The sequence below is a fragment of the Brassica oleracea genome, chromosome C3 (genome assembly GCF_000695525.1).
Source record: "Brassica oleracea var. oleracea cultivar TO1000 chromosome C3, BOL, whole genome shotgun sequence".
Taxonomy (NCBI): Eukaryota; Viridiplantae; Streptophyta; class Magnoliopsida; order Brassicales; family Brassicaceae; genus Brassica; species Brassica oleracea.
The window spans coordinates 3,994,397-4,016,896 of NC_027750.1; the positions used below are offsets into that span (position 1 = coordinate 3,994,397).

The following is a 22,500-nucleotide window of genomic DNA, read 5'->3' on the forward strand; positions in this document are numbered from 1 at the left end:
GAACCCTAGTTCGAACCCCGCTGAGCACACGGATATGGGCTATTGTTTTCGGCTCATTTGAATGCCCAGGAGAGGGTCTATCCGTGGGCTGTACCTCCACCCTGGAATTAGGTCTGTGTCTTTAATAGACTCGGGTTTAACCTTTTTCGGTAAAAAAAAAAGCTATAAATATATGTTTAGTTTTCTGAACGAGCTAGTTTTCTGTTTTTTTTAACCCTAGGCTCATCCAAGAGATTATCATTAAATCAGTCACTAACACTATATGTTAACTGATCCATTAATTACTATATTGGGAACTAAACCTTTTTAGGTTTAGTTTATTAGAGGAACATTGAAACTAGAGATTTCTCAAAAAAAAACATTGAAAGTTTGAAACTAGAGAGTAACGAAGCTTGATATTTCGCTTAGCTATTAACGTTTGATTGGATTCTGTTGCCCATTAATTTCTCGAAGAAGATATTAGCTTTCCTTTTGCTCGTATGTTTTATTCTTTCCTTTATCAAATTCGCAATGGCTAGAAAAGTTCAAAAATGAGTCTAACGAGTGATAATATATTCATGGACCTGAACTTACGTCGGTGAGCGAGATCCAATGCGACAAGTAATTAAACTGCTAATGCTGTTTTTATTTTTAACATCCTCATTTACGTACGACATAAAAGAACTTACTAGTAGTTGTATTTTATTCATAGATCTAAAATAAATTATCACTGCACGCATTAAATGGATCCAACAGAACGTGAGGTTCCATATTGTCTAAATTAATAATTTACTCCTTTTTGGAATATATCAGAGAATGAAAGTCTCCGTTGATTCTACCAATCCGTTGACGTTCATACCTCTTTGTCATATTTTCTAATTAATACTATCCATTATTTAATTATTATATTTTTGATTCTTACTTTGTATTTATAAATATGCATCTTGTCTTCAAACATACTCTCCCATTTTCTATTTTATTTTGAAAATTCCTTGATTAATGTTAACTACAAATCAATAATAACTGAATCTTCTCAACACTAAGGAATTCCGAGAAGAATTTAAAAATAACAATCAAACTAATAACAATACACAAAATATAAACATAAGAAAACATATTGACACATGCAATATGGTTATCTACCTGTACAAATCAGACAATGATTTTTTTTTTGGACTACTATGATATTTATTTGGTAGGTATAGATCTGAAATTTAATACGCATTTTGATTCCATACTGAATTATGGTTGTTCAAATCGAATTAAAAATAAATGAGTGTGTTTAGTTCTTAACACAGAAAAGAGTGTGTGTTTAGTGAAGATTATTCAAGTAGGGCAAAAGGCAAGACTCATAGCTGCCTAACAACCAGCTGTCGTCCTCTGTCTATTATGTTGAATATTAATTTAACTTTTTAATGGACCCTCATGTTTTTTGCATTATGTTACCATTATGGAAAAACTGTCCTACACATTAGAGAAAAATAAATTTTGGACTCAAAATAAATTTATTTGCTCACTTTTCTCATTGAAAGATCAAAAGAAATGTTGGAGCGCCTTGCAAAAGTGTTTTCTTGTGTATCATCTAAAATTTCTAGTAAACATATAGCATAATCATGATCATACAACATCAATATAATATATAGTATTGGTTAGTTTCTTAGTCAATAATTTTTGTGAGAATTAGAATATAAGATCATAAAAAAGGTAATATACATTAGTGTTATTTAAAAATCCATTTATGACCAGTTTAAAATTTTTATATTATTCAAAATTGAATGAAAAATCGATATGATTGAGTATGTTATCTGATTGTAGTATAAGTTCCTTTCCTACTAACGACGTTTGTATAAAAAACAAAACAAGAATAAAAAAGGAAAATGCGAAGAATGTTGGTTTCACATCCTCAACAATGTAGTATATAATTTTTCTTCCTTTTTGGGTCAATTTTTTTTTTATATTAGACTAATTTCATGAAAAGCATGGTGATAACTTTTTGGTCTTGTGCGTCAAGCTTTTCCAACAAAAAAAAATCATTTAAAAACTGGGCATTAACTATTTTTGGTATTTATATGCGAATAGCCCAACATGATTTGTTCATCATTGACTCACTAACAACGATATAGGCCATGTTCGTTTACATGTCGCGCGACCTTCGCAGGTCGCAGGTTGTTGTTCGTCTTGCTGTCGCGTAACATGCGACCTGCGATTGGTCGCAAGTCGCAAGTCGTAGGTTGTTGTTCGTTTTGATGTCGCGCGACTGATCGAGCGACCAGTCGCGGGTTCCCATTTAAGTCGCCCGAAAAAACAGCGACTAAAAATTAAGAAAATTTTGATCGCGCGACTGGTAGCTGGTCGCAGGTCGCGCGACACGTAAACTAATATAGTTTTAGTCGCAGGTCGCAGGTTTAGTCGCAGGTCGCAAGTCGCAAGTCGCAAGTCGCGCGACACGTAAACGAACGTAATCTTAGTCGCAGGTCGCAGATCGCAGGTCGCGCTACACGTAAACGAACATGGCCATATACTATGCTTTTCTCTCCCCTTTTTTTTCTTTCCCTTCACATTCACCGTGCAAAAATATGCTTCTCAATTCTCAAGTTGGAGAATAAAGCTTAAAATCTTCCATATTATGTTTAAAACACCCAAAAACTACTTTTAAGCTTTACGTATTTTGAAATATAATCGTAGGGTTACATTGGACCCACTGTTTTATGTTATGCAAATAGCAAAATTTCTAGAGTTGTGAATTAAATTATTTAATTCCATTCCATCTCAAAAGAATGAAACAAGAGAAAGGTTGACATTACTATCCCCTTTTAGATTTTGTAAAGTTATAGCAAAGAAGCCAATATATATTTCCTATCACATAATGAATTTGCACGGCTAACTAGCTAGGTGAAAAACAGTAAAGATGTACACTCAAAATTTAAAAGAAAAAGCGATGTGGTACTATTTCGGAAATACATAAGAATATTTGTAATTACAAAATAATTTTACTAAAAACTATCATAATTTGGAGGGTAAAAGGTAAGAACACTAGCTAGTAATCAATCCACCATTAATGCGCCACGTCATTTTGTAAGGTACCTATGAAAATATAACGAAAATTATAACAAGATGCAAGAAAATAGAAACATAAGTTAAAAGAAAATTATTGGAACTACACTCCAGTAAATAACTTATACCTGCGTTTATATAACATACTGATCAACTCAGTGATGTATTTGTAAAACTTCTCGATCACTAGTGCTAGTTTGGTTATGAGAGAAACTGAAACAAAAATTTAATTGATCAACTCCTTTAAAAAAAAGAACTCTAATTGATAAACTTTTTGGGGTTATATCCTTATTATATATTTTGTGTTTGGCTTAATATCCGATACTATATACCAATTGTTTTCTCTTCCACCAGAGTATATTTATAGGGTATAAAAGATGGGGCCTAAAGGAATTGGCAAATTGTACCGAAGATTGGCGAAGAATGAGATGTGGCATGAAGGTGTTGTAGTTGTCTCATTAACCAACAACAGTCACAGAGAGAGAGAGAGATGTGATGTCCACTGTTCATTAAGGGGGTCCATATCTTTATATTGGTTGAATATATATCATGTAACGTCAAATTCTCTATGTCTATATATTGTTATTATGATTAATCAATAAAGTTAGAATATTATGAGGGTGAAAGAGCACACAACACCAAAGAATGTACTGTGACACCCACCAACGTCTCGTAACTATAATACATATTCTGTACTTACCACACCGACTAGGTTACAAACCATACCGGCCGGGTTTAACTTATTCTTGTCTCTTAATTTGATATTTATTTGTAACCTCTTGTCTTTGATTTATTAATTTTGAATTCAGGTTTGAATTTATGTTATTGTTAGACATCGACCGATAGCCATCAAGAAACCTAATGTTATATAGGTTTTTTTTTTTTTTATAAAACAAAGTTATATAGGTTGTAAAGACTAACTGTTCCATGGGGTATACAGCTTTAAAACCTGCGAAGATCATCAAACCTTTGTGAATGGTTAGAAGATTTACCTCTCAATATTCATCATAGTTATTATTATCTTTTATTTTTGTCAAAATATAGTTATTATCTTCTGCAACAACACCAATGAAGGTTTTGTTAGAGATAAACATGAAGTTAACTTAGAGAAGAAGTTAAAACAATCCTAATGTATTTAGGAAAGTTACTTCCTAAGAGTTAAAATATGGAAACAATAATCTCTATATAAAGTATATGCAAGAGTGTTGCATAATGAGAGAGTTTTTTAGAGATTGAGATTGAACACTTAAGTTTTGAGAAGTTTCTTAAGATAATAAAGAAGAGTTTCTTTATATTGAGTTCATATACAATCTAAGGCTTATATTTGGTATCAGAGCGCAGGTTCCAGGTCAAGAGACATGGGTGATTTGGTTACTACAACGGTTAAGAAGGATGGCGGATCATCCTCTATCAGTTGCCCGATGCTTACGGCAACTAACTACACCGTGTGGTCAATTCGAATGAAACTTTTACTTAGGGTTCATAAGGTATGGGAGATAATTGAGAATGAATCTGCTGAAAGCGACAAGAATGATATTGCGACGGCTCTTCTGTTTCAGTCCATCCCGGAAACAATGATCTTACAAACTGGAGGACTCGACACCGCAAGGAAAGTATGGGATGCGATCAAAACTCGTTATGTGGGAGCTGATAGAGTTCGAGAGGCGCGACTACAAACCTTAATGACTGAATTCGACCGCTTGAAGATGAAAGACACCGAAAAGATTGATGACTTTGTGGGCAAGCTATCAGAATTATCATCAAAGTCAGCTGCATTAGGCGAAAGTATGGATGAATCAAAGCTCGTAAAGAAGTTCTTATCATGTTTACCACGAAAGAAGTACATTCACATTGTTGCCTCCATAGAACAGATGTTGGATTTGAAGACTACAAGCTTCGAAGACATTGTAGGTCGTCTGAAAACATACGAAGAGCGTATTCATGATGAAGAAGAAGATACACAGGAGAGTCAAAGCAAACTCATGTACGCTAATTCAGAACAACATCCACAACGCGACTATGGTGAATACAGAGGGCGTGGTCGAGGTGGCCGTTATTATGGCAGAGGAAGAGGACGCGGTAGATCGTATTGGGACAGTCGAGACGCGACAAAAATCATATGTTATAGATGTGATAAAATAGGACACTTTGCGGCCTCATGTCCTGATAGATTACTCAAGTTACAAGAGACAATTGAGAGTAGGGATGGAGACGAAACCCAAGAAGCCGATAGGCTCATGATGCATGAAATCGTTTACCTCAATGAACGTAATGTGAATCCCAAAGAGTTTGAATCCAGTACCGATGGCGATAGAATATGGTATTTAGACAACGGAGCCAGTAATCACATGACTGGAAATCGAAGCTACTTCAACTCTATCGACGAAACAATCACTGGAAAGGTTCGGTTTGGAGATGATTCAAGAATAGACATTAAGGGAAAAGGATCTATTTTGTTTATAACTCAAGACGAAAAAAAGAAAATTCTTGCAGATGTCTACTTTATCCCAACACTTAAGAGCAATATCATCAGTCTCGGACAGGCCACGGAATCGGGATGTGACGTAAGGATGAAAGAGAACTACCTGACCTTACACGATAAGGATGGTAATATGATTGTGAAAGCCTCGAGAGCAAGGAATCGATTATACAAAGTGGTGATGGAGATAGAAGAACCGAAGTGCCTACAAACTCAAATACAATGTGAATTCTCTGTCTGGCATGCACGTCTAGGACACCTTGGATACAATGCTATGAAAACCATGGTAAGAGAGGAGCTCGTCATCGGACTTCCTCAGTTGAAAGTCGAGAAAGATACATGTGAATCTTGCTTGCGTGCAAAGCAAACAAGACGATCCTTTCCAACTTCAACCTCATATCGTGCATCTACAATCCTGGAGCTCATACACGCCGATCTCTGCGGGCCCATAACACCACCCACTGCAGGAAGAAGCAGATATATATTCGTGCTCATAGACGATCACTCGCGTTATATGTGGTCTATTCTCTTGAAAGAAAAGGGAGAAGCTTTCGACAAATTTGTGCGGTTTAAGAAGATTGTGGAACAGGAGACCGGTGCAACCATTAAGACATTGAGAACAGATAGAGGGGGAGAGTTCACAAGCTCAGAGTTTCGAGATTTCTGCGAAGTATCAGGTATACAAAGACACCTAACCGCCCCATACACGCCACAACAAAACGGAGTAGTAGAGAGACGTAACCGAACCTTGTTGGAGATGACAAGGAGCATCTTAACCCACATGCAAGTGCCAAATTACCTATGGGGAGAAGCGGTAAGACACTCAACTTATCTCATAAACCGATTAGCGACAAAAAGATTGAGCAGTCAAACCCCGTATGAAGCATTCAAAAAAAGAAAACCTAATATCCAACATATGCGAGTGTTTGGATGCATTGCGCATGCTAAAATAGAGTCAAAGAGCTTGAGAAAACTGGATAGTAGGTCTCGCACCCTAGTACACCTCGGGACCGAGCCCGGCTCTAAAGCATATAGGCTATTTGATCCTACACAGCAACGAATATTCGTGAGCAGAGATGTAGTATTTGAAGAAAATAAAACATGGGAATGGAACAGAACTGGTAGTGAAGAAGCCAAGAACACAAGAACACTTACAGTTACGTTTGGAGAGTATGGGAATCAAGGACTTGAGGAATCAAGCAACGTTTTACCTAGCAGCAGTGTTGAGGAGGAAGATCGAGTCGAGGAAGATAAACACAACTCTCAAGAGGAAACCGATGAAGAAACAGAGCATTACCAACCTCGAAAGTCAAACAGAATCAGTAAAACGCCTGCTTATCTCGATGATTATATCCTCCTTGCAGAAGAGGAAGGAGACCGTCTCTTACTTCTGTTAAACGAAGAACCGTGGGACTTCGAAAGCGCAATGGAAGAGAAGGTATGGCGCGATGCCTGTGAAGAAGAGATCAAATCGATTGTGAAGAACAAGACATGGGATCTCGTTGATCTTCCTCCAGGAGCCAAACCAATTGGTTTAAAGTGGATTTTCAAGATCAAACGGAACGCAGACGGGAGTATCAACAAACATAAATCTAGATTAGTAGCAAAAGGATATATTCAACGTCATGGTGATCATTTCAAGAAACAAACATTATAAATATATTGTCAGAATTGCTCATATTTATTCTTTCTCCATTATTAAAAAGGTTTTTCATCAGCTTCTTCATATATGTAACATAACACAATCTTTGAAATTCAAATTGTCATGTGCCACTTATACTGATATATAAGACATTATCAAATCAGAAAAGTATTGGTTGCCGACTAAGCCAAGGCTCAATCTTCTGTAAGTAATTAATATCAATCAAAACTTTGCTTCTGAGATGTAGAATTCAATTTCATATACAGAAATATCAAAGTGAAACTAAAGTATTAGAACCTATGGAGGACATAGAAATATTGTTGATACAAAGAATTTTGAGTTATAGTACTAACCTTCCAGATATTTCTTGATGTCAGGATCAAGACATTAACATCCCTTCTCATGCTTTAGCCAAAATCATGTCAAATTGGAATCAAGTAAATGTTCATATGCAACTACACAAGAGCGACAATAAGATCAATGTTTTACCACTTATCACTTCACTATCCGTTGGCAAGCCGCGAGAAAAGGGAATACGTAGTCTATTTACACGCTTTAAGCCATATGCTAAAACAGATACCAAACTCTTCCTATAAGTTCCATGTACACACTGCCATTACAACAAATCAAATGAACATGAGAGATTATTAGATAGAAGTCATAAGAATGTAGAGATTCTTCAGGTGACAATATTGGTTTAAGTAACCTTTGCGATTTCAAATCGCTCTAAATCCTACATATCTAGGCTATCATGTTAGAGATAAACATGAAGTTAACTTAGAGAAGAAGTTAAAACAATCCTAATGTATTTAGGAAAGTTACTTCCTAAAAGTTTAGGAAATATGGAAACAATAATCTCTATATAAAGTATATGCAAGAGTGTTGCATAATGAGAGAGTTTTTTAGAGATTGAGATTGAACACTTAAGTTTTGAGAAGTTTCTTAAGATAATAAAGAAGAGTTTCTTTATATTGAGTTCATATACAATCTAAGGCTTATAGATTTGAATTTACAAATAGTTATGAGCTTTTGATATGCTATCCCCCAAATTCCTCGCGACCAAAACTTAGCTAGACAAGTGTTTCATGGTTTTCTACTTGCAATTTCAATCCAAAAAATGAAAACTCTATCTAGTATCTATAGAACCCATCACATCTACGTTGATATGAATTTTCTAAGTAGGGTTTGAAATCTAAATGAGCTTTTTTCGCAAGGTGTTCGAGAGAGGGCACAAAAGTGTAGGAACATCTCAAATTCCAATATGAAAAGTCAGCATAAACGGTTCAAAAAGCTTAATTAATTGATGTAAGTTTAAGGTTGAGAGAGAGAGAGAGAGAGAATGAGAAAGGAAGAAAGAAGAAAGAGAGAGAAAGGAAGAAAAGGAGCAATAAATGCGAAGAGACAGAAGGGCACAGAACTATTCTGCCCATTGCAGAAAAGATAGTCTGATGTGAGAGGTGATGAAATCATTTTGTAATCGATTGCTTTATGATTGCTCCTTTCACTTTTAATTTTATCTAATTTTCTTTTTAAATAGGGAGCGACCATTTAATAACAAGTGAAAAAGTATTTTTAACATTTTTACCAAAAAAAAAGTGAAAAAGTATTAGTGGATTGGAATTTGGTTTTTCTCTAAAGCTGATAAAAAGTAGACGAGAAAAAGTATATATTCAATAGGTAAAGTGCTTTTCCCAGAAGTTTTTTTTACCCCCTATGTGTTCTCTCCCATATACTAATACTTTTCTGACAAATTAAAATAAGTATAAAAGGTAAAGTCAAGGGAAGAAAAAGCAAAAGTAAAAGAAAAAAAGCTGCAAGATGATGAAGTTATGATGATGACTCAATGATAATCGAGTGCATGCATGCATTGCATTGTCCTACATATGCACAACACATATCATAGTAACTTTTTACTCACTTTTGCTGGCTCCCTTATTTAAACCCTTAAAGCATTTACTCCTTTCTTCAAAAGCCCGACGAGTTCACTTCACAAAGTTTCTACCAAACATATGTGATTTCAAACTAGATGTGTGTGTATATATATATTATATGAACGTGCATTTCAAGCTTATCATGTAAATGTAATGTACATTTTTTTTTATCTTGTTTGGGTATAAATTTTTAGTACTATACCAAATAGGCTGTTATAGCTAATATCCAATCAAAGCTAATATTTTGATTCTAATTTCATTACTGACTTGACGAAACTTTATTCGTTGTTCCTTGAACACATGTTTTTTTTTTCCTTTTGAAAATGAAGACAAACTGAACCCTTGTGTAGTTTCTGAAGATGAATAATACTAAGTTGAAGCTAAATACGAAAAAAATAGTATATCGAAATTTCAAGAACATGTTTCCAAAAGTATTAGAATCTGATGCACGTTAAGTTTCAAGGCCGGTCCAACAATACTAAAATTTATCATGGGCTATTTTCTAAGTATATATCACTTGGTCATAATGGGCCATTTTTATGGCTAATAGTGCCCTTTTAGTTGGGAAACATAACAAGACGATGACGTCATAATGGGCAATCTTGACGGTTAACTTCGCGCCACGAGTAAATCCCGAAAAGGTTTCAGGTGTACTTTGTCGCATTGGATCAAAGACCGCTACTAAGTCAAAGTCTCGTGTTTGAAGGATACACTAGCTTCAGACCAAAGAGTGTCTCTTCTTCTGTTCTTCATCATATCTTTCTTCTTCTCCACCAGAAAAGGTTTTAGAGTCCTCTGTTCTAAACCCTAGTTTCTTCTTCAGCTTCTTCCCCGAAGCTGTTATTCGGATGCAAATTTGCTTCCTCTATTTTGCGCCGTACTCGTTAATCAAATAGTCCCATAAACAAAACATTTGATCATTTGAATTTTCTTGTCACTGGTTAATGATAAAGAAAAAATTTTGGGGAATTTTTTTTTAAAAATGTATTTTGCAGTTTACTTAAAAATATATGAAGATATAATTAATTCTATACAAAGTTAAGAAATGGATCATCTGAATTTTAACGCGTATTTATTAAGTTTCGTAAAATCTCATGATCAGTCCTATATCTAAACATATAAAATTAGTTGTTGTATTGTGACTAATATAAAGTGGTAGGTAGCGGTATAGTTTTTTGTCACAATACAACAACTAATTTTATATGTTAAGACAAAATATACGTGTAAAGAATACTAGAGGTGTGTGGACAACTGGCTAATTTCATTTGTTAAAAAACAAACCAGTGGCCAGTCAATCGTGACTTAGCTTAAGAGACTAGAAAGAAATGGCCAAGAAGTTGCTTCTCCTTCTTTTACTTATTATCTTGAGTTCACATGCAAATTGTGGCTCTATTGTCAAGTTTCTTCCTGGTTTTGAAGGTCCTCTTCCTTTCCAGCTAGAGACCGGGTTTGTCATTTGTGTCTTTTTCATTTAATCTTCATGTGTTTTTGTGTTAAAAGAGTGAGACCAAAACCATATAGTTAGATCTGCACTGTTGTGATTAATCATGTATATTAGAGTTGGTGACGAAGAGCAGGTGCAATTGTTTTACTATTTCATCAAGTCTGAGAAGAATCCAAAAGAAGATCCCCTTCTTATTTGGTTAACTGGGGGACCTGGCTGCTCTTCTATACTGGTCTTCTTTTTGAGAACGGTAAAAATCTAAAAACTCTATCCAATGATCTAAAGGAAGTCAAATGTGGTTTGAATTGACACCAAAAATAAAACAGGGCCTGTGACATTTAAGGTTGAGGGTTACAATGGAGGTACACCCACCTTGCTTTCTACTACATATTCATGGACAAAGGTAACACTAACAATTTTTTTGTTATGTAGCTCATTTTAATAGTCATGATGTTTGTTTGATAAGGTATTCTGGATCATTGCTTGTAGGTTGCGAACATAATATTTTTGGACCAGCCTGTTGGGAGTGGCTTCTCCTATGCAACAACTCAATTTCTTGATACACCTAGTGACTCGGGAGAAGCTAAAAGGATCCATGAATTTATTCACAAGGTAAAAAATAAGAGGACGAACTTAAGTATCTTAGAAGTTCTATGACTTTTAAAGGGCACTAGTTAAATTATCTATTTCCTAATCAATGGTGCAACAACAGTCTGTTGAAGCATTCATCTTTTCTTTTCTTTACTGAATATAAGACATTGTTATTTAGAGTGGGTTGTTGTTGTACAGTGGTTAAGTGAGCATAAAGAGTTTATCTCAAATCCTTTTTATGTGAGTGGAGATTCATATTCTGGTAAGATTATTCCGGCCATGGTTCAAGAAATCTCCAAAGGTATGTGTGTGTGCGTGCTTCATCTTCTTCTTTTCTCTCTCTTTAGATGTTTCGTTTTTATAACAAACTCTACATGATGATGACAACGATGCAGGAAATGATCTTGGGTTTAAGCCTCAAATAAATCTTGAGGTTGTACTTGGCTGCTTTTCATGTTAACTATATATAACTTGTCCAATAATAAACATTAACAAAAAAAAAATTCTCTCAACAAATAGGGTTTTGTAATAGGAAACCCTGTAACAGATACTGTATTTGAGCATAACCAACGCATTCCATTCGCACATGGGATGGCACTAATCTCTGATGAACTCTACGAGGTACGTAACATATCACATGCATGGAGTTAGATAACAAGCAACCTATACAAAACTCTTTTGTTTGCAGTCGTTGGAGAGAAGTTGCAAAGGAAATTATGATAATATAGATCCACACAACACAGAATGCTTGAAACATTTCGACGAGTTCTTGAAGGTACACACTAATCATAATAGGTGTACCCTTATCTATAGTGTTTAAGTGTTCGCCAATATCATTTGGTATCCCTAAACCACAAAAGCATAGTAAAAGATAGTATATACATTATATTTTGTGGAGTTTACATTTGCAGTGTATATCTAGAATAAACTTTGCTAATATTCTAATACCACGGTGCGATCAAGCCTTGTCTCCAAAGATGCATTCTCCTTACAAACAACACTTCGGCTCCGTCTACTGATGATGATTGCTATGTAAGCAATCCATCTTCTTTCTATTCGTCTATGCTATGCTTCTGTAACCCTTGAGTGTAACGCAAGAAATGCGTCTGCACCCACTCGTAGGAATATACAGATTTACTATCTTCCCTCTGGGCCAATGACGAGAGCGTGCGGGAAGCACTTCATGTGGTAAAGGTATATACGAGTTTTGGTTTTATCATACTAAATAAACAATCTATAAAAAACAAGTTTGAATATATGATTCCAGGGAAGTATAGACAAATGGGTACGGTGTTCTTCGGGTAAGCCATACGATTCCGACATCAAAAGCAGCTTACCGTACCATATTAATAATAGCATTAAAGGATACCGATCTCTCATCTTCAGGTTAGATTGGTTTTCTAATGTTTGTCTGCAAATTAGTTTCAAGAGTTTATAGGAAATTAAACTCTTATGGCATTTTTGTTTGGTTGAATATAATAGCGGTGATCATGACTTGATGGCGCCTTTCATTTCAACGCAAGCGTGGATAAGGTCTCTTAACTATTCCATTGTTGAGAAGTGGAGGCCATGGATGATACACAATCAAGTTGCTGGATACACTCAGACTTATGCCAATAAGATGACATATGCTACTGTCAAAGCAAGTCTTTTTTTCTTCTTTCTCCATTGATCTTAGTATGAATCTAAATTCTAATAAAATGTGATAAACAGGGAGGTGGGCATACACCAGAGTATAAACCAAAGGAAAGCTTTATCATGTTTCAGAGATGGATTAGTGGTCAACCTCTATAATATAAAAGTATGTATCAGGTCTCAGAGATATATGCTTCAATTCATTAATTTTATTCAAGTCTCAAGTCTGAAAAACAATGAGTGATGAGAGTAGTGGTACAAGACCTGAATCATCACAGCTGTGTAAATGTATGTATCAAAACCAGAGACCATATACGCTTCTCTAATTCTACATCGATTCAGAAACAATACAACATCTAATTATCTAAATTAAGCATTTTCAATACATCATCAATGCTTCGAGCTGTGGCTTTAGTTTGTACAGCACAAATACAACCGTATTATAAAACCGACGGGAAAAAGTTTGAGAATCTTGACACGGTTTTACAGCTCTCATCTAACTTCTGCTTTTATCCTGTGAAGATAATGAGAGTTTTTTTGGTGATTCAGAAATGGATCCAAGTAAGCAAGAAGAGATACAAAATAAAAAGAAAACCAACCTTGCTAGTCTGTTGTTGTTTTGTTGGTGGTCTCAGACAATTGATGTGTCCTGCAGTCGATAAGTTTTTTAGCGATGAGAACAAGCTAACTATGTAATAACACAGCTTCATGATATGATATATGAGAATTTGACAATTGTGGGAGAAACAAAAATGGAAAGCTGGAGAGGTTACTACCATAGTGATGAGGATTGGCTGATGCCGAGTCCGTTGCAAGTGAGTATCATTCCCTTAAATCTGGCAAGGTACTCCTGTGTAAACAAAACATTCGGCATAAAACTAGATACCAAGTTTTTATTTTTCCTTTCAAATGTAAAGAAACGATTTGTAACACACCCGCAAAGTGTACTTGTGGATCTCATAGATACCGGTTAAGTCATACTCAAAACGTGCATCAGGGTCCATCAGCACTGCCAAAGAAAAAGAAGAAGCTGTTTAACTTTACCAAATCAATTGTTTCAAGACACTACAAGAAAGAGAGAGAGAGAGAGCGATCACATTGTTCACTATCATAATATCAAGTGACCACAGACCAAAAAAACAATGATTGCAGAAACAAAGAGCTGAAGATTGCAACTATAGCAATACTTGATAAACACAAGTAAAAGGGTCAAGGAACTAAATGGATAAAGCCTTCACAGCTTTAGTATTTTGTTCACTCATTGCGAAACTATGTTTCTTACTCCTCTTCCTACAACGTCTATCTGCTTTTCTAGATGCATAAGAACCGAATATGCAAAAGACTTTACCGTTATAAGCATCATTTATCTCTATAAATTTTTCTGTAGCTGCACTATCTCCTTTGTGCTTATCAGGATGCCACTTCTGTAAAATGGAACCACAAAAAACATTCTCAGCCAGAGAAGAAAAAAAAAAAAAAATCTTTCTTTTGATCTAGAAACACTCTGAAACTCAATCTAACCAAAGCAAGCTTCCGGTAATTGAATCTGATCAGTTCCTCAGTTGCGTCGTAATCAACTTCTAGAATCTTATAGTAATCCTTCAACACAAAAAGTCACAAGTTCCATATCAGAAGAATACATGAAAACATAAATCATTTTCCAGAATTTTAAAGTTAAAGTGGACAACTTTGAGCATTTGATCCAAAGAACTTATACTTCAACGAAACAGTATCAGATCTTCATATTCCACTAACATCAAAACAAGACATTATCTAAACCAGATTATCTCAGATAAGTCCGGCGCATTTTCAGCTACGAATTCAAACGACTTTCTATGATTTTTACCTTAGGGGAAGGAGACTTATCATTGTCTTCCATCTGACAGAGACACAAACAGAGGAGGAATCTCCTCGCACCTCATCAAATAGAAACAACACCCAGAACCTTAACAAGTGAAAAGGGAGATTGAAAGTGTGTTCCTTTTTCCGTTTCAACAAAAATAAAAAACTAAACTTTTTTTTTCTGAGAAAATGGGAAAGTTCAATCGAATCTTGTGGGTTTTTGCTTGTGTGGGGAATTTGAGGAATGAAGAAAGGTTTTGGATTCTCTTTGTAAGAAAAAGTTTTTAGGATATTTTGGATTTGTAACGAGGCCACCGGCCAATGTCTATCTATCTATCTTTTCCTTTTGTTTCACACATCTTATCCGATACATAAATAATATCCTCTTTGTTTTGTGTAAATACAAAATGTTTTTTTTTTTCCTTACATCAAGTTATTATCAACTATGTCTGAATGCTGACTTGAGTTTAGTTAAACTGAACTAAACCAAATTCAAATTCACTAACAACACAAGATTGTATATTTGGCTTTGCAAGAATTCTACAGAGGCCTGACCACACATAGAAGCGACCAGAAAGAAAGTGAAGCACTTTTAACACTTAACCGTATGTAACTGTTTTCAACTCTGGTTACAAATGAGAAACAGAGAAGAAGAAATGTGTCTTGTTTCTTTTAAGTCGTAGCTTCAACTTCTGGGTCAGTTTCCACCGGTACATTGGGAGAAGATGTGTTCTTTTCTCGACCTCTTAACCGGGAAGAAACATTGTCGATTGCTGAGTTAAGTTGTTCGATTTTCTTGTTCAGCGTCTCTCTTGTTTTCTCTAAACCTTCATCGTAGTAAGTTGGTTGCTGTGGCTTCTTGAAACCATACTCATCTTCTTCACTCATAATAATTCTTCTAGAGATTTGCATGAGAACGATATAAGCCAATCAGAATATGAAACAGTCATGAGAATAAAACCTCAACCAACTCATCATTTGCAATAGTACCAAAACACTATGTGATTAGTATCGTAATCCAAATCTTCCATTAAGGTTCAAAAAGAAAGGAAGAATAGAGTAACATAAGAGAAATGACCTGTGGAGCAAAGATATAGGCAACAGCGCCAAACACAGCACCTCCTAGAAGAAAACCAGCTATGAAATCACCACCACCACCACTTCCTCTCCTACTCCCTTCGTCTCTGAAAAATCATCAGTAGAGCTAAGTTTCAACAAGACACTTCATTCACGCACAAGAGAAAACTATAAAGCCACATGCATACTTACCCATACCGTGCAGAAACCGAAAACTTGCCACTCCGGCTTGATTTCTTCTGAACAGTCAATACAGAAGTTTTACAAACGGAACTGAGATTTTTAGCAGACAATCCATTTGCTTTCACATGATGAGATTGAGACCCACCTTTGCCACCAGATACAAGAACTACAAATCAAGAAGCTTTGCAATGTTTGTATAAAAGGATATGGATCTCTCACAGATCAAAACGCTACTTATAGTTCTAAGTTGTTCCGATCTTCTCTCGCAAACATAAAACACTCAGTAAAGTGAGAAGGATTCGATTACCTGAGAGAGAAAGATGAGCAACACAGGACGCCATTGGATATGTAAAACCAAGAGATCTGATGATGAACACTGGGAAGACGAACAAGACACATTTGTCTGGATATCTTATACTATAGCTGAAAGTACTAAAGTATCCTTCTAATGCGTTATGAAAACTCACAACCAGTACACAAGTAATATAGAGAGAGGGATTCAGAAGTCTTTTTGTTATTCTATAGATTTCAACAAGTAATTTAAAAAAACATTCGGTATCTTTCTTTCCCATCACCATTTTCATATACAAACCTGTGATTTTATCTTGTTGGAGTCTTCTCCAACAACTAAGGACACTCATAATAAAAATAAACTTAACGATAACCTTGTTATCTGGGGAAGTCTCTGAACAGAAAAAACGGAGTATTCACATTCTTCTTCTCCTCCCCCGGAAACGAGAGTGACAACGACAGAGAAGCAGAGTCATCTTCTTCTTCTTTCTCTTTTGCTTTATTCATACTGCGACTACTTTGTTCCCCAGAGTTGTTTTTACCGGCTAAGAAAGGCAATAGTCTTGTAGTGTCTTCTTGAGTTGTTTCTTCACCACCAAATGGCAGCCCGAGATCCGGGACTGTGCCAACTAACCGCCTATTGTTGTCTTCGTCGGTGTCATTGTTATTGCCAAATGGAATAAGATCATCGATGTCTTCTCCTTCCATATTCAAGTCCAAAGGGAACACTCCTTTAGGACTCTTCTTCATCATCCCCGAATCATTACCAAATGTAACGCTGCTACTTTCGTTTTCTGTCTTCAGCTTCTTATGCGGAGATCCTTCGCGTGAAGCTTCATTAACGAGCTCCACTTTCTGGTTCACGGTGGCGGGGTTTGTCAGTTCCCAAACTTGACGCTTCCTGTGACTAGCCTGACTAAAGTTAAGATCTTTCTCTAGAGGATTGACTTGGTTAGGGGGCGTGACACTCAAAGGCAGATCCTTTCTACCACCTAAGTCTCGCTCTTCAATTTGCTGAACCTTCTTCACTAGACTATCTCCAGAGTTTGATCCATTAGCTTGGCAAGGAACATGATTTGCACCTGGTTCGTCCTCTTTACGAGAAGTTTCCTCCTACATTAAAGAACCGATGAAGTTAAGAGATGAAAATTCTACTAGGAGTTCAGATAGATGGAGATTAAGTATTTACGATTTACCCAAAGGACTAAGAACAACCAACCTTTGTGATCGATGATCGCTCAACAGAGGATTCTCTGTCACTTGGATTCTCATGGCTGAACACATGTTTCCCATTTTGAGTTTCTTGCATCTTGTGTGGGCTCTCACGTAGAGAAGACGCTTTCTCCAAATGCTTGGAAGGAGAACTGGTTTGGCACAAGTCATTGGGGTCTTGGTCACGCGGCATAACCTCAGGCAAAGATGCGTTCTTTTGTGGGTTTGTACAAATCTCTTTTCTTCCTCGGAATACACCCCAAAGGAAATATAACATGTTCCAACCTGGAATTAATAAACTCTGTAAGAAGTACTACTTTCACACAAAAAAAACTTGGCATTACATTCCGAACAGATTATTTAAATCATCAGTGCTACTTCGGTAAGCATTCTTACGCTGGCAATTCGGAGGAAGCTGGTTGGATGCAAAAATCAAAAGCTCAACATTATCGAGGTTTCCTTTCAGAGCTAAATCTTTCTTCATCATGTTATCTACGAGGGGCTTATAGTTTCTCTCATAACTGTACCACACAAGCAGCAACGAAAATCATTTAGACCAGTAATAAAAGCGAGAGAATAATAATAATAATCATGTATGAAACCTACCTCTCAACATCCTTTGCAAAGAAGAACAGAGCTATATGGTCTTCCTTAGTACCGCTGTCTTGAAATTGTGCAGGCCATGTACTTAGCCGAGGTACTTCATTCAAGCTAAACTTCTCTGGAAATTTATTCACCACTTCAGCAACCTTGGGTGATGCTAAGGTTGATAGATGTGCTTGCATTCCGCTATGCATAGCTGACTGATTTCTAGCTTTCCGCACCTCCAGGTTTCCTCTGGAAAAATGATGTAAAAACTGACTGTTCAGTATGCATTACATGGACATATATTAAGAGGTATAGTCAAAGGGATAGACATTCTCTACAAAAAGGAAAGAAAACTTACTGCCATATAGACTCATGGTCTGGAATGGCTGAGCTTCTCAACAGAGCAGGTGGGGGTACTAATGGCCAATCTCTCATAACAGACTTCAAAGAGGGAATATTAACTTCAGGCTTCATATCAAGTTCCACAGATCGTGGAGGCATCATCGCATCAACACCAGAGGGTACAAGCTGCTTTTCATTTGTTACAATCGTCTGTTTGTACGGGTCAGGAGCAGGCCATGAAGTTGTATGCATCTTTGGAGGTAATTGATTTTGTAAAGCCTTATCAGAACTAGGATGCACATTAGACGCCGAGGACGTATCACATTGCTCCAATACTCTGTTCTTGCCAAAGCTGGGCTTTTTACGAAGAGCAGCATCAACCGCTGCTCGCAACCTATTACCCTTATTTATATCCTCCCGAGCATTTTTTGGGGTAGGGAGATCACTATCGGAAACGCCTGAGGTTTCATTAGATTCTGCAGTTTGGCGTTCTTTTTGAGATGATGGTAAGCCTTTTGCATCAGATAACAGACTAGACCTTTGGCGCTTACCAGAGGCTTCTCTGCTTTTCTTCCCTACCTCCCTAAACTCCCTGGACCGCGGTAATCTATCCTGCGAGGCTACATTACCGTTGCTTGGCACAACCTCACCCGCGCAGGAAGTGGATAGCAGTTCATTCTCACAGTCAGCTTGACTTGAGCTTTGCTCGCGGGCATTGCACTTTTCATTTGTGGGAATATCACTTCCTGTACAGAGAGATCATATATTAAATGATTAAAATCATATACAAGCAGAATACTATAAAAGATAACGTAACAGAAGTATCAATATAACTGATAGGAATCATACCAGAAGTAACAGGACTTTCTAGACGGTTTCGGTTTAGATTGCTAACTTGCTTCGTCAAGCTACCTCGTTTGCCATCAGACTGCAAAGCCTTCGAATCACGGGTACTGTTTGCATATGAAGAACCCAAACTGCTGCGTGGAGTGAGCTTCTGATCGGTGGAGGCTGTCGGAGCGTTAGCTTCTGTACTACGATCTTTCAGTTGCTTTGGACTTTTGCCTTCTTGTGAATGATAAACTTTTGACGCGAGCATTTTTGCTTGTGAGTCGTTTCCATTAGAACTCCCAGTGTCTGTTGTTTTACTTGACATTGATTTGCTTAGGTTTCCAAGAGAAGAATCTTTCCTAATCTTCTTTCTCGGGAGAATAACATCATCATCCATAAGTTGCACTTTTGGTTTCGTGCTAGAACTATTGAAGGAACTGGATTTCAAAAATCCACCTGGACAAACAAAGAAGTAATGTTTTATCACCAGAACTATGAGAAAATAGATAAGGCAGAGTTGCGCTTAAGGAGAGCAATCACATTATGCAGCCTACCTTTTGGAGGATGAAGCTGTGAACCAGTAGAGCGTGCACCTTCCATCTTATCAGTGAAAGATGATTGATGACTTAGCTTTCCCCTTGGACTGTCTAAGCCCTTGAATGATGTTTCCCGAGATAAAGCACCTATTCTGGGGAGAACAGGTTTCTTGGGTGACCCGGTTGAATCTTCAACCGCCTGTCTTTTAGCATCTGGAGCTGCCTCAATCTTATCTGCATGTCGTTTGCCTGAGCTATGTGGACTGAGGATTACTTCAGTTTCTCTTTTTCTCTTAGCTTCTGCATGTTTCAAGCTCGTTAGAAATCTTAAAACAGAAAATGTGAATCTAAATTTTGTTTGCAATTCAAAACGCTACTTTTTCCACATATATCATGTTTGGTTACATATTCAGCTTTACCTTGCTTCTGTTTTTCAGCTACAGTTTGACATTCTTCGCACAGCCAATCACCCTCAGGAACTGCATTGAGTCTTTCCCGCATGCAATAGCTGAGTAAAACAGAACTATATTATTAGCACAGAAAATAGACCTGCCTTTCATTAATGGAAGGTATGACAATCAATATCAATAACTAATATCTAACTAAAATCAATGAAATTATCTACTAACAATGCGAACACATCCTGAATCCAAATTTGCCATTAGAACGTTTTCTTTCACATGAATAGAAGAGCAGAGGCTTACATGTGTTCTGCACCATCACTGCATCCGGTGCAGATAGCAAGTAGATCTTCACGACCCGCATCTCCACAGATATCACAAACTTTTACCTATTCAGAAAAACAAAAAAAAGGGAAAGTAGATATTACAGAGAAAAACAACAAAGAAGGTGTGTCACTAATTTCAAATATGAGACAAAACCGCAATACTCACATCATGTAAGACCATTTCAGAATCGCTCTCGCTCTCAGACATAGCTGTTGAGACTGACTCATCTGAGTTATTGAAGGACGCGCTTTTACTTGACTTAACATCCTTCCCGTTCTGGCCAGAAGGTGTGGATCCTTCAACTGAAGGGTCCTCTTTGTCTGTGTCACCCTGTGGTCCTAATCTTTCCCTTTCTGACAATATCCCATCTTCCTGGCCCTCTAAACGGGTAGAGCTCTGATCTAACACATTAGCTGATGCAGACCCTTTATGTTTCATCCTGCTTCCAGAAAAAGATGTCTTCGAAGTCATTGCAACAGCTCCGGAATCATCGGATATCCCAGAACGTCTGATTGTTTCCCTACTCTCAGCATTCTCAGAGAGAGCATCATGAGTGGAATTAACAAGGTTGCTTGCTTCACTAGCAGTGTTATTTGAAGGCAAAAGACGGTCCTCATTTACAGAAAACTGGCTGCCAGCAACTCCGTGGCCGTTTTCATCTGATGACTCGTCAGATTTTGATCCTGTGAAACCCACGTTACGATGGGTGCATGATGAACAAGGAGCAGAACAGACATTACATATTCCAGAGTCCATTTTTGAAAACCCTCTCTGATTCGTTGAACGCTTACCAACTCTTTTATCAGCCTGCACATGATATAACAATAGTTAATAAAACAAAACAATCCTCAATATCGGTGAATTACCAAAGAACAAACTGCCTCATTTTCAATTCTTCCAAAATACTTAAAAACAAAATAACAAATTATTATTCATGAATCACACCAAAAAAAACTATTTTTCAAACAAGATCAATGAGCAAACTCGTGATTTAACTGGTCCATATAATGGCAATAGCCAAATATATAAAGCTGTTATATTAGCTACCAAGTGCATAACAATACCAAGACAATTACTCAGAAACAACAAATATAGATTTACTATTATCCACCAAAAAGATGCCATGATCACTTCACTTCATGATCTAAGCCTTAGATATGACACTTCATCACTCCTTCTCCTCCAGGAAACAGACAAAGACAATACAACAAAAGGAAAAAAGAGGGGGGGGGGGGGTTTAGCTAATCTCACCATCTGCAATAAAATCAATAAGCCTGACTCACAGACCGGTTCCTATCCAGCTCTCCCAACTGTTACAAATGGACAAAAACAAAACATATTAAAAAAAAAAAACTGAGCTGCTAAACAAGAAATGATTTCAATCTTAAACCAAAACATAACATACTGATGCATATCAACCCAGAATGGAAAAAAAAAATCGAATTACCAATCAAATTCACAGAGAATCGTAGCCCATAAAATCCGGAATCTTAGAGATAATCTAACAAATACTATATAATAAAAAAAAAATCTACAAAATTGGGGAAATAACATTGCATGATTCAGGTCTCAAGATCACCTTCTCTTCCTCGGATTCGATTTCCCTAATTGGGAGCAAACGAAACCCTAATCCTCCCTCTCCAACTCCTGCAAACCCTAAATTTTCGATTCGATTACACACAAATCTCTCTCTATCTCCCTCCCCTTCAGTGTTTATAAGATTTGAGTGATGGCTTCCTCGGTTCTCGCCTTTCGTTCGTGATTACACAAAACAACACGAGCCAGAGATGAAAGCAGTGCATATATATATATATATACCTCCCAGGATCTATACTTAGATACATATTTATACAGTTGTGTACATTTCTACATTTAATTAATAATTTTGACTAATAGTATTAGTTTGTTAATAGATTAATTCATATTTTGACTATTAGTATTGGTTTGTTAAGAGGATTTAAACGTGGTTACTGGTTTGTTAGTAAGTATATAAATTACAGTTACTTACTTACCTTCTATCTTGTCTCTGTGTCTCTGACTGATTCATCGACTTTTTTGTTTGTTTGTTGGGTACGAATCTTAAATACTCGTAGGACTTTTAAACGTAAAAAAGGA

At 36.6% G+C, this 22,500-nt stretch overlaps 2 protein-coding genes and 1 pseudogene across 6 annotated transcripts; 1 reads left to right on the forward strand and 2 right to left on the reverse strand.

Annotated features, from left to right (window-relative positions):
* Positions 1-10,410: 10,410 nt before the first annotated feature.
* Positions 10,411-12,995, forward strand: LOC106334744 (annotated as a pseudogene).
* A 43-nt stretch (positions 12,996-13,038) lies between these two features.
* Positions 13,039-14,929, reverse strand: LOC106334745 (dnAJ-like protein slr0093). Its single transcript, XM_013773092.1, has 7 exons — positions 14,602-14,929; positions 14,277-14,354; positions 14,104-14,179; positions 13,691-13,764; positions 13,532-13,605; positions 13,355-13,404; positions 13,039-13,269 (listed from the first exon to the last, which is right to left on the reverse strand). The coding sequence occupies exons 1-6, from the start codon at positions 14,632-14,634 to the stop codon at positions 13,359-13,361; spliced, it is 381 nt and encodes a 126-aa protein (XP_013628546.1). The 5' UTR covers positions 14,635-14,929; the 3' UTR covers positions 13,039-13,269; positions 13,355-13,358.
* A 165-nt stretch (positions 14,930-15,094) lies between these two features.
* LOC106334743 lies at positions 15,095-22,195 on the reverse strand. Of its 5 annotated transcripts, XM_013773090.1 has the most exons (16): positions 21,965-22,195; positions 21,637-21,695; positions 21,177-21,192; positions 20,551-21,077; positions 20,362-20,447; positions 20,077-20,165; positions 19,676-19,957; positions 19,140-19,577; positions 18,307-19,036; positions 17,967-18,197; positions 17,757-17,881; positions 17,368-17,645; positions 16,165-17,261; positions 15,867-16,023; positions 15,676-15,781; positions 15,256-15,495 (listed from the first exon to the last, which is right to left on the reverse strand). In XM_013773090.1, the coding sequence occupies exons 2-13, from the start codon at positions 21,637-21,639 to the stop codon at positions 16,527-16,529; spliced, it is 3,540 nt and encodes a 1,179-aa protein (XP_013628544.1). In that variant the 5' UTR covers positions 21,640-21,695; positions 21,965-22,195; the 3' UTR covers positions 15,256-15,495; positions 15,676-15,781; positions 15,867-16,023; positions 16,165-16,526. The 5 variants fall into 5 exon arrangements, with proteins under 5 accessions (XP_013628545.1, XP_013628544.1, XP_013628543.1 ...); XM_013773089.1 differs by having other exon boundaries at positions 15,867-15,913; positions 20,551-21,192; XM_013773087.1 differs by having other exon boundaries at positions 20,551-21,192.
* Positions 22,196-22,500: the final 305 nt, after the last annotated feature.